The sequence below is a fragment of the Stigmatopora nigra genome, chromosome 12 (assembly GCF_051989575.1).
Source record: "Stigmatopora nigra isolate UIUO_SnigA chromosome 12, RoL_Snig_1.1, whole genome shotgun sequence".
NCBI classification, from domain to species: Eukaryota; Metazoa; Chordata; class Actinopteri; order Syngnathiformes; family Syngnathidae; genus Stigmatopora; species Stigmatopora nigra.
In genome coordinates, this window is record NC_135519.1 from 11640422 (window position 1) to 11651381 (window position 10960).

The following is a 10960-nucleotide window of genomic DNA, read 5'->3' on the forward strand; positions in this document are numbered from 1 at the left end:
GTAGTTAAATGTAATTGTTCATTCAGTCCCCTTAAGTAGTCAAGGAAACAAACATGATGGAATATACATACAACTTTAAAGAAAGGGCGATATAGCCAGTATAAATGTAGTAGTACTTGATATGATGTCTTATTCACGTTCATGATTGTCCTTTTTAAAGTCAATTTCATGTTTTTCATTAAATCACATCCATTCATACATTTAAAAAAAGACAAATAGTGACTTGTAACATTTGAATGATAATACATTTATTAAAATATAATGTTCATATAAGGTTGAATTAAAGGGTTATGGTTTAAGTTCATATATCCTTTCAACAATAATTAGAAAAATACTATGGTAATTTTGAAGTAGTACTTGTCTTTTAAAAAAAAACCAACAACATTAACCAGAACCTTCTGCTGTGGAAAACTTCCTTCCAACATGTTGGGAATCATTCAAGAAAACCCTCGTTAAGACATCTTCAAACGTGTTTCCGAAAGAAAAAAATGGACATAAATATTTGCATTATCACACTTGAGAGCTTCATTTGAAAGCGTAGTATTCATTCAGCAAATCCACAAGCTTATAGGCTAACATTACGAGTGGAATAAAAGTGTTTTTTTTCAAACTGTGCCAAAAAGTGCTGACTTGCGGGCTTGTACGCTTTTGCCAAGCATTTGCTATTTTCTGCTTTTGTAGCGTATACTATTTACGGTGAAAAGCAGGAGAATGCCAAAATATTATGATATTGGCAGAGGTAAAACATAATCTATGATCGGAAATAGTAGTAGCCACAGTTAAAAGAAAAAAAAATGGATTTCATTGCGCTTGACATCACTGTTTCCGTTCCTTGGGAACATTTGTGTGAATGTTATAAAGCTCTTGCATGCATTGGTGCAGGATATCTTGTTAAAAATGTATATTTTAGGCAAGTATGGTATCTTGTAAAACTCTAATGTGTTAACCTGACATTGTAGGTTAGGGTTAAGGTGTTTTTTCTTTGGTCTAAAGGTCCCGCTTCCAATTAGAAGTCCACAATGTGGTTGTTATTTCTGAGCAGCATGACAGACAAGCCTTGTGGCCTCTTGTTTATTCATTATGTCAGCAGCTCTTCATCAGGACTCTTCTGAGCTCTGATTAGCTCGTTAGCTCAGGACCAGTTTTTTTTTCTTCCTCTTTGACTGGACAGATGGTTGCAGTTAGCCACCGTTAGACAAAACAATGGTAGCTAAACGGGTTAGGGACTAAATGAGGCCCATGTTGGAGAAACTGGATTAAAATGATGTTCTTCTTTATTTATTATTGTTAATTTTCATTCTAAATGTCTTAAATTGTCAATTGGAGACTACTGTAACAGCATTTTGGAGACTAAGGGCATAAAACTGCCAACTGCCATTGAGAAAATGTATTAATGTGGTGTTACTTTACTTTACATAACAGCATTTTGGAGATTAGGGCCACCATCTATTGGTAATTTGCAGAAGTGATGACAATAGAGGAAAATATATCAATGACATTGTGGAGAATCAAGCCACTTCACAGAAATTTCTAACAGGAAACAAATGTTTTTCTTTCTTTTGCAGACGGAGTATCAAAAAAAATCACACTTTGGCTCTACGATCACCACAAATAGCCCGAGAAGAGCAATTTGGATGGTGAAAACACAGGGCGTGTTGCTCATAGGCTACTTTTGACAAATGAAAGGCTCATCATGCCACATGCCATGGGACTCTTCTCCTGATTTCAAACCAGAATTTCTATCCCGGGCCAAGTCCTCATCAGTGCTAAGAGGTTCCATGTGAAAACATTTGGACGTGATCAGAAAGATCAGACGTGAGTGTTTTAAGCTCCCTTTTTTTCCTCTCTTGCATCAATCTATTTTAATAGCTTTTCCCTGGGGACGCATTAAGGGCTGTCAGTGAACATGGCTTATTTGAGTTGCATTCAAAAGAGCTCGGATGGCAAAATAGGCCTTATGTAAAGTAAAAGATGTCAAAATGCATGATAACATGAACACAGCTACGCAAATAGCACCTGTTTCTTAAAGGAAAACAAAACTTTTCCCTCAAACTAGCCATGCACACTTTAGGTAAAGTACTATATCGATTAAATTGCCTTTCTACCAACAAATTGGGATAACTTCGTTACATTAAAACACTTATCTTAGCTCAGAAAAGTTGCCCAGCTTGCAAACAGCTGCAATAAACTGCAAATGTGTTCCGATGTTATAAAATAAATCCACAGTCCATTAATAATGATGATAAATGTCATTAAACAGAATAGAAATACAATGACCTGAATTAAGTCCGGACGACGTCATGCAGTTTTGCGATTTGAATCCAAGGCAGTAAAACACATGTTTTTGTTATGTAGTTGTACCGAAACCAGATGCTTTTCAGACTATCAAAATTACATAGGTGCCATATGTGTATTAGGTTGTTCATTTTCTCCCAAGTAAACTCTCACCTCAGAAAGTTTCACTTGTTTTTGCTTCCTAAAGCTGTTAAAATGTGCAGACTACTCACAAACATGAAGAAAAAAAACATCTAAATTAAAAATTCTGCTTTCAAGCTACTTTTACATTTATGGAAATCAGCTGCTAAATACAATACACTGTGCAGCAGAGTGGTGGCGCCAGTTTCCCATAATTGCTCAAAATGAGGGGGAAAAGTTGATTTATTTGTATAAAAGCATGGTTGCTAAGGACCAAGGCAAAGCAAACAAATTTAATGGGAAAATGCAATCATTTTGCCAAAAAGGAAGACAGCTGAAGGTTTACTGAACAAGAGACTAGTTTCTCTGCAATAGCTCATATTTGGCTTCTATGTCAGTCAGACCAAGAACACATTTGCATGACAATTGTTACAGGCTTTTTATATAGCAGTGTTGTATCATGAAATGATCACTCAAAATCATACCATCCCATAATATAATCGGCCCATTTTATTTAGAAAACAATATATGCACATATACATACAAAAAGTAGCAAAACACTTTTTTGGTTACATCAGTGAACTCGCTGGAATATCAATGCAGTCACGCTGTTTCCAGTTTTTCCTCCAAATTGGAAGGTGGGTGTTGGCAACTCCTGAACAAATTTGAATCCTGTGAGACATCAAAGAGGGTAAAAAAGTCATTTGTCACACATCAACAAGCACACAGGCCTCATACAAACATCTTGTGTTCTTCAGTTTCAAATGCAACTCGATGATCTGCAGGCTATCCCGTTCTGGGACACCGACAAAATAGGTGACAGCGAGTTGGCTGTATTCCAAATGACTTTAGACAGTTGTCGCCTGGGGCTCAACCGTTACAGGAGTTTGTGTGTTGACTGAGGGGGTCAACCAACAAAAAAAAGGGCCCAAGAGTAAATATTTACAGTATATTTCAATGCTCACATCCATAGGTTTCCATGCCAAAAGGTGAAATGAACGCCTTTTGTATGTAAAGTTTTGCTGTTTTGCTCGGAAATACAAAGAAAATGCTTGGTTTTAGACTATAAGTTGGCGGTAAAGTATAGATACTTTGGATGAAAACAATTTGTGTAGTTGCTCTACCTAGTGGTGGCCTTGCTGGAGTGCAATTGGTTTATCAGAGACAGAATAGAATCGCAGAAAGTTTGAAACATGCGACGTACTATTAAAATAATAACAATGTACACTTGGCATTTTGGCCTCACCTTCGTTGAATCGCTCAAGCAGTTGTTCTTTAGTCCAGTTACATGAAGTAATAGAGAAGAAGCCTTGATCCTTGAGGGAGTCCTTTAAAGCTTGGACGTAAAGTCTTTTCCCTTCGCTCGTATTGTCGGGATTTAGGCTAATAGCATCAAATGTCCCTTTGTCCACGCACACGTCGTAGCCCTCCAGCCCTCCGCTGCAAAAGTCTACAACCTAAACAGAGAAATACAAAAAAACATGTATCTGACGAGAAAAATGTATACTTAGACAGATGACTTGAGATAATGCGGGTCTCACTGACAAAAGAATTGAAAAAAATGCTCATTAAAGTTACACAACAATTATGTTGTACTATTAGGTGGTGGAACATTATCGGTGAGCAATAAAATAGTTTCTCTCCATCCTCTTTTAGGCCTATTCAGCTAATGTCAATATTGACTTCAATAGGAGCCTTTCTATCCAAAGAAAGCACACACACACACACACATATATAGGCACTGAACATATGCACACGGCTTTTGTGTTTATAGACAGAAAATATGCCCATTATAGAGCGCCATTATAGAGCCGGTCTGTGTTTATTTCTTCAAGGTTTAGTGGTGGTCAAATGTGGATGGTGGGCAAACCAACCTCACTTTCAGGGCCATTTTCAGGTAGACCACATTTAAACACAACAAGCATTTTTTCTCATATGTTTATTAAATAAATATGGAGCTCACCTTCACTTTGACATTTTCTAAACCCTCAGCCTGAAGAACACTTTTTGCCATCTCCACAGAAGCTTGGGAATAATCTATTCCTGTTAGATTCTTGTAGCCATTTTTTGCCTTTTGAAAAAAGACAAAACACATTTATTAATCACTGAGTTGTTACTTTTAATGGATATTATACTCTTATGTGTAGTATTAAAGATAATAATGACCCCTTCACTTACCAATTCTACTAAAAAGGCCCCGTTTCCAGTTCCAATGTCCAAAATGGCAGCTTCTTCTGGAATTTGAGCCTTCTCCATCCATTTTAGCACACGACTCATGCTTTCTTCACCAAACCTTTTTGGGAGAAAGATAAAATGAATATTTCATTTTCATATTTAATAATTTGTTGATGCACAAAATGTAAAATTGGTGCAAACACCTCCACACAGTATAAATGTGTCGAATACTATATTTCCTTAAAATTTAAATTAAAATAGCACAACATTTCATTTAAAAAATAATAAAAAGTTACCATATTTCACCCACATCCCCAATGTCTTTAAATGTCTCCAACTCCTTTTTGTATGCATTCTCCCAACTGCAGAAACAAAAGAATTTAAAAACATAAAATAAACCGCATTTCAACCAAAAATTTCGTTACATCTTGAATAAAAAATACAGTAGTAATGGATCATAAATAATAATAACATGATTGCAGTTTTGTCTTAACTCTAGCATAGCCACCCCTGTACCGGCTGCATAAGCCTGAAATTCCCATATGCAAACAAACGATTATACTTTTTATCACATGAATTCATGCTTAAAAATCTTACTATTCTTTAGTTCCCAACTGTGAAGTTCCAAAATCATTTTCTGAGCCGCTGTCCACTTCTGAATCGGACTCATAAGTGTTCTGCACGGGAGCTGCCATGTTGGCTCCAAAAAAGGTAGAAAAAAACGACATTTCCCATGAGCTATTGCGGTGATTCAAAAAAACTCGTTCTCAACCGCAGGGGGCAGTGGGATTGATAGGGATGTTTCCATCATGGCGGCATCCATTTCAGGTTATACTTTTAGTTCTGTGTGTTACCACAGCGCCAATAGCAACTCCGATCATGTGAGTACACCGCGTCGTCTCGTCAAAATCGAGTAGGCGTTCGCCATTGTTCGTTGGCGTCTTAAGTTTAGGGTGTCCGGCCACTGTCATGATCATGTCGCTGGGCTAGCCAGTTTTGGTATCGTCTACTCACTAGCAAATATATTCATTAGATCTTACATAGTAAGGCGTGTAATTGTGTAGCTAGATGTACTACGTCTTTATTGTAGTTAAATTTTAAATCATGACTCTAAATCACGGTTGCTCATTTGTGTTACTTTACTATAACAAGGCGAGTAGGGGTTAGACTCCAGGAAATACTCAGCTGTTAGCTCCTCTGACAGAAGGGAAGTTATTCAATGGGTCAATTTCTCACTAGTTTACACGGTGAGATGTTGACGTTGACAATTCGGTTTTGGGGGACTATACATTTAACCAAGAGTGCCCACAGCAGAGCTATTTGGATTTGTTTTTGTCAATTCAGTACAAGGAAATGATGGTGCACCACTCAATCAAAACATCAAATCCAGGACATGTCACTAGAGTAAAATAAGCGTCTGGGGTTTGTAATTGTTTGCCCTTTTCTATTTTTGCGGATATTCACAAGCTTAGGGTGGGTGTTCCTCAATGATTTAGGAGTAGTACTATCTCATTTTCCTGAAACGGCATCAGTCACGTGACAGTTTGGATCCATTACCGCCCTCCTGTGGCAACTCTGTGGAATGACACAAACGGGTGTTTACTATATTATACCTGTGGGAATTAAACCTAAACATAAACTATTATAGAATTATCTTTGTTCATCGAACACTATTTTGGAATACAAACATAATTATTTGTGTGTAGATGTTTTTGTGTTGTTTTTTTCCCGATAAACACGGTCAGAATCCATTCAATGTCCATTGAGCCATTTCTGTACAATGGCAGCATTCATGGAATACCAACAAATGCTTACATTGGGAATGCTTTGAATATTCCGCATTCATACTCTTTCTGTGTTTTCTGTGCAGGAGGGCTTCCTTTTTGGTGAAGTGAGACAAGAAGAGACGATTAGCATCAGTGATACGCAGATAAGCAGCGCTGAGCTCATCCAGGTCGTAGGTCAGGACTGCATATGTCTATGTATCTCTCATCTCTTTACACCTACTCTTCCAAAAACCTGTATACTCACCTTACTTCAATAAACAACAATAAATTGCATAATTTCAGTTCCAATTTAGGCAATTGCTAATTTTAAAATCCAATCCCGTCATATTTTTTCACTCTGAATGTAGCCTTTCTGTAAATTTTTGAACTAAAAGTTTGTCTTTCTTTGCAGAAATCCATAACCATGAACCTTGTGCAAGATTATTTAGGTAAGATTTTATATTCTTTCCATTATAGATCAATTCAACCCTAATTACCAATTGCCAATCACTCATTTTGTTTGTTTACTAACATTCTAATGCCATGAAATAGCGAGCAAATTCCTATCTATTTCAGGACAGTAGATGGCTCCATAGCATAACACTACTTTTCCCCCTTCTCACCAGCTTTTACGACTACGCCGGTAAAATCGACCAAGATCATCTCAACAGAATTCTAAAAGACAAGCGAAAAGTGAGTCATAAATCCCCCTCTTTACATCATCAGTATTTATTTATTGAGACGAATGGCTTTCAATTGACCTTCTCCCCCTGACCCAGAACGTGATCGGCTGGTACCGCTTCCGACGTAACACGCAGCAACAGATGTCGTTCAGAGAGCAGGTGGTCCATAACCAGCTGACGCAACTCCTCGGCGTCCCCGACCTTGTCTTCCTCCTCTTCGGCTTCATCTCCACCGCCAACAGCTCCACGCACGCGTTGGAGTACGTACTCTTCCGACCCAACCGCAGGTAACTACGCACTCAAACTACACAGAGCTCTCGGAACACCATCTCAACAGACATTTTGTACTTTTCTACCCAGTAAGTACACCCAGAGGATCACCCTGGCCATCCCCAACCTTGGCAACACCAGCCAGCAGGAATACAAAGTCTCGTCTGTGCCCAACACCTCGCTCAACTACGCCAAGGTCATCAAAGAAAACGGGTAACATGAGCACTCGCTTCCTATTCACTTTTGGATGGTTTCTTATTGATTTTGGAATCCGCTTAACTTCAGTGCCGAGTTCTTCGACAAAGATGGCGTGATGAAAGATATCCGGACTATCTTTCAAGTGTACAGCGCGCTGCAAGATAAACTGCAGGTGAGCAAAGCGATGAAAATGATTTTTTAAAATGTGATATTGTTCAATTTCTCATTCAAAAAGGCCGTTTGCGGCGATGTCGAACAAAGCGAACGCGTCAAGGAGAAAATCCAAGACGATGTCAACAAGCTGAAAGAACAAATTGCTCTCAGGAAACACAAGACGGCAGAAGAAGAGAGGCGTAAGTATCCGTCAGCCGCCATTTTGGTTCTTATTACCTCACAAACTTACAAATATTATCCCTCCTTGACAGGACTACGTGAAGCCCAAAACCCAGACGCCACTCCAGAAGAAAACACGGAACCTTCAGATACATCTCTCCTATCTAGGATAACTTTCCAAGCGCCTTCCGCGCCCGAGCGGCCCAGCATCTCCCCCAACCCTCCCCCATACGCCGACCTCCTCTCCCAAGGCGACCTTCTGCTCTCGTCTTCTTCCCCTCCCCCCACCAGAGCCGCTCTACTTCCTCGACCGCAAGCCGTGGGCTCGCCTGGTCACCCTACGCCGGGTCCTTCGGCCTCCGCCGCCCCCTCCAACAACCCAGTCGGCGCGCCCTACCTCGGCAATGGCGACGGATCGAGTTCGGACTCGTTAGACAGACAAGCCGCCGGGCAGGAGTTTGACGAGGAGGACGAAGAAGGTAGCGAGTACGAGAACCTGGTAAGCGAAGGCCCTCGCCCGCCCATGACCCCCGCCAGCCTTTTAAGTCGGAGTCGGCCGTCCGCTCTGGGCCCCGACGGGGACGCTCGTGGCTCGCAAGCCACATAGAAACACGCCACGTGCGAGGGACACTGACGCACCTTCTTCAGCAATCATAAAAAGTGCCAGTCCTGAATGTGAACGGCATGTGCAGCTGGCATCCCGCTATGTCTTTTTGTTTTTGTTATCTCCATTTTAAGGGGAAACCTTGTCACTGCTCACTGGAATAGGAGGGGTTCTTTATGTTCTCCCCTTTTTGTTTTTTTTTCAAAGGGGCGCTGTCCGGGGTACTTAATTTTTGGACGTGTCTGGGGTTTTACACACGAGGAGATTTTCCTCTGCCAACCAGCGTGTTCATGAAAAGGCAGGTCCTGCTTCCCACTTTTTTTTTGTTTTTCATTCTTAACTAACACTCTTGCATCATTTTGCACTATTTATTGCCTTCTTTTTAACAACGACCTCTTAAAGAAAACAAAAGGGAGACGATTAATCAGCCTTCCAACTGTTTTTTTCCAGACAATTGCTTTCACATGCACAAGTGTCACATTTTAAGTTGGGGTTTTTACTGCAATGATTACGTTAAGTGGTTCAGTAGGGGAAAAAAACATAACAAAAAAATTGAAACGTCTCATAGGTAAATGAAAATAGATCAACAACTTATGGGTGCTTTATATATAAATATATATTTTCTTTTGGTGTGAGATGGATTAGACGTGAATGTCAACAAAAAACACGGAAATTGTTTTTCGCTGTGCTGCACTTAACAGAAGAAAAATGTCTCTTTTTTCTTTGTGCTATACCAATGAGGTCCTGTCTTACCACTCATGTAGTCCTGTCTCACCACTCTGCTCAGCTTTTGTACACAGTACCTAGCTCCACAGAGCACACACACTTACACACACTCATAGACAATGTACTGTAGCTTTACTAATCGGACGCTTAAGAGGTTCCCTTCTACTGCTGCAACACAAGAGAGCTACCACTAAAACTTCATTAAAATCTACTGGCTTCTCTCCACTTTACTCTGCTTCTTGTTACTATTACTGGCCATGGATTTCTCATCATGTCACGCTCACTAATCACACACTGGTTCACACACACAATGTCACGAGAGGAAGACTCCTTAACCCTTGCAGTTTTAAACACTCTTGACCAAAGCTTCCTTTATACTTCCACTTGATTTTCTTGTTCTTTTTTTAGTTAACAATAACTAGTGAAGAACTACCCAACCCCAACAGAAGACTCAATGAAGTGCAGAACTGTTGCAACCATGACTTTCCCGTCCGTCTTTTGTTTTCACAAACTGGAATCGTAACGACAAAGCCGCGTTTAAACCTGCCCTTTAATCCAGACATCTTAAAATAGGTCATTTGCATATTTTTAGGGTGAGAACCTTCTGGGTGTTCTTGATATTTAATTAATCTTTATTCCAGGAGAACCTGATTTTAGTTATGCAAAGGGGTTGGTATGCCATTTCATAATGGAGGCGGGGGGTATATTTTCAGTGCTGTTTTTATCATGAACTGATGCCGCTTTAATGTGACTTTATAATTGCAATCTGAATGTGACATTTGTTTTTTTTTTGCTCTCATCTGGAAATTGGAGCATATGATCAACTTAATTATTGAATGTACAGTAGATAAGGGAGTTTGGTTTTTATGCTAAAAAGGCCTAAAGAAGTGTTTCCCATTTTTAAGGTCAAAATAATACCTTCTGGAGGCTTGTTGATTTGCATTTTATTCTGAATGAAGCACTATTATTCTTATCCTTTTTCTCTACTAGTTGTCCCACTATGGGCAATTGACTAACCAGATTTTTTTTCCTTAAAAGTGATTTAAATTGCAAATTGCCACACCACAACCATGCAAGCAGAATTAGCTTAATGGGATAAATGCCAAAGTTATTTTTGAAGAAAGAAATCAAAATCAAGAGTTTGTAGTGGAAATTGCCTCATAAAAGGGGGTTGATTTTTTAAAATTCCATATACGACATAGGTATTGTTTTACATATTGAGATTATGACCGCGTGTTATGGCAATTTTGCTCTTTCCTACCAACTGTTATCAGTTTGCGTGAACCTCAACTTGATCAAAACCCAACAGGGCTCAGGTCTAGTTGTATTTGTTGGGTGATTTTAATTTTTAAATATGTAACACTATAAATAGACACATGTACACTTAACTGAAGATAGGTGAGAAGATTTGTTTTATTTGGGGATTTGTGCATATAGAATAAGACAAAAGACATCTTGAATGAGCACAGAATGGTCTTACAATAGGGTCGAAAATAAAGACATTTAAATGTTGTAGTGTCAGTTTGACTCTCATATTTTAAGTGTCACTGGCCAAACTGGGAAAGATCTAATTCAGTTTTACTGTTGTGCCATAAATGCTGCAAAGTGTTGATAATAAAATTGAAGATGGCTGCCATTGTGATCCATAAACAGAAGATGTTTGCGTCGGGCTGACATTGAAGCTGCCATGCATTGCTGCAGGCTGCTTGCAGTATTTTCACGATGACATCATCCTTTTATACCCCATACCACGTGGGTAGTTGCTGTTCCTGCAACAACAAAAAGATCTG

General features: G+C 39.3%; 2 protein-coding genes across 2 annotated transcripts; one reads left to right on the forward strand and one right to left on the reverse strand.

Moving 5' to 3' along the window:
• Window positions 1–2907: 2907 nt before the first annotated feature.
• Window positions 2908–5343, reverse strand: eef1akmt2 (EEF1A lysine methyltransferase 2). Its single transcript, XM_077729032.1, has 6 exons — window positions 5188–5343; window positions 4887–4952; window positions 4594–4708; window positions 4379–4486; window positions 3662–3872; window positions 2908–3087 (listed from the first exon to the last, which is right to left on the reverse strand). Exons 1-6 carry the CDS (start codon window positions 5316–5318, stop codon window positions 2990–2992), a joined length of 729 nt encoding a protein of 242 aa, XP_077585158.1. The 5' UTR covers window positions 5319–5343; the 3' UTR covers window positions 2908–2989.
• On the forward strand, window positions 5325–10682 carry abraxas2 (abraxas 2, BRISC complex subunit). Its single transcript, XM_077729030.1, has 9 exons — window positions 5325–5471; window positions 6461–6551; window positions 6769–6805; window positions 6983–7049; window positions 7136–7326; window positions 7400–7522; window positions 7595–7679; window positions 7743–7860; window positions 7933–10682. The coding sequence occupies exons 1-9, from the start codon at window positions 5400–5402 to the stop codon at window positions 8445–8447; spliced, it is 1299 nt and encodes a 432-aa protein (XP_077585156.1). The 5' UTR covers window positions 5325–5399; the 3' UTR covers window positions 8448–10682.
• The last annotated feature ends 278 nt before the right edge of the window (window positions 10683–10960 follow it).

What these genes read in the sequence shown, in the direction of transcription:
- abraxas2 (XM_077729030.1), top strand. Translation starts at nt 5,400, where the DNA reads ATGGCGGCATCCATTTCAGGTTATACTTTTAGTTCTGTGTGTTACCAC. An exon ending in TGAGCTCATCCAGGTCGTAG is followed by an intron (nt 6,552 to 6,768) that starts GTCAGGACTGCA and finishes CTTTCTTTGCAG; the next exon opens with AAATCCATAACCATGAACCT. An exon ending in TTCTAAAAGACAAGCGAAAA is followed by an intron (nt 7,050 to 7,135) that starts GTGAGTCATAAA and finishes CCCCTGACCCAG; the next exon opens with AACGTGATCGGCTGGTACCG.
- eef1akmt2 (XM_077729032.1), bottom strand. Translation starts at nt 5,318, where the DNA reads ATGTCGTTTTTTTCTACCTTTTTTGGAGCCAACATGGCAGCTCCCGTG. An exon ending in GGGCCTTTTTAGTAGAATTG is followed by an intron (nt 4,487 to 4,593) that starts GTAAGTGAAGGG and finishes TTTTTTCAAAAG; the next exon opens with GCAAAAAATGGCTACAAGAA. An exon ending in TAGAAAATGTCAAAGTGAAG is followed by an intron (nt 3,873 to 4,378) that starts GTGAGCTCCATA and finishes TTCTCTGTTTAG; the next exon opens with GTTGTAGACTTTTGCAGCGG.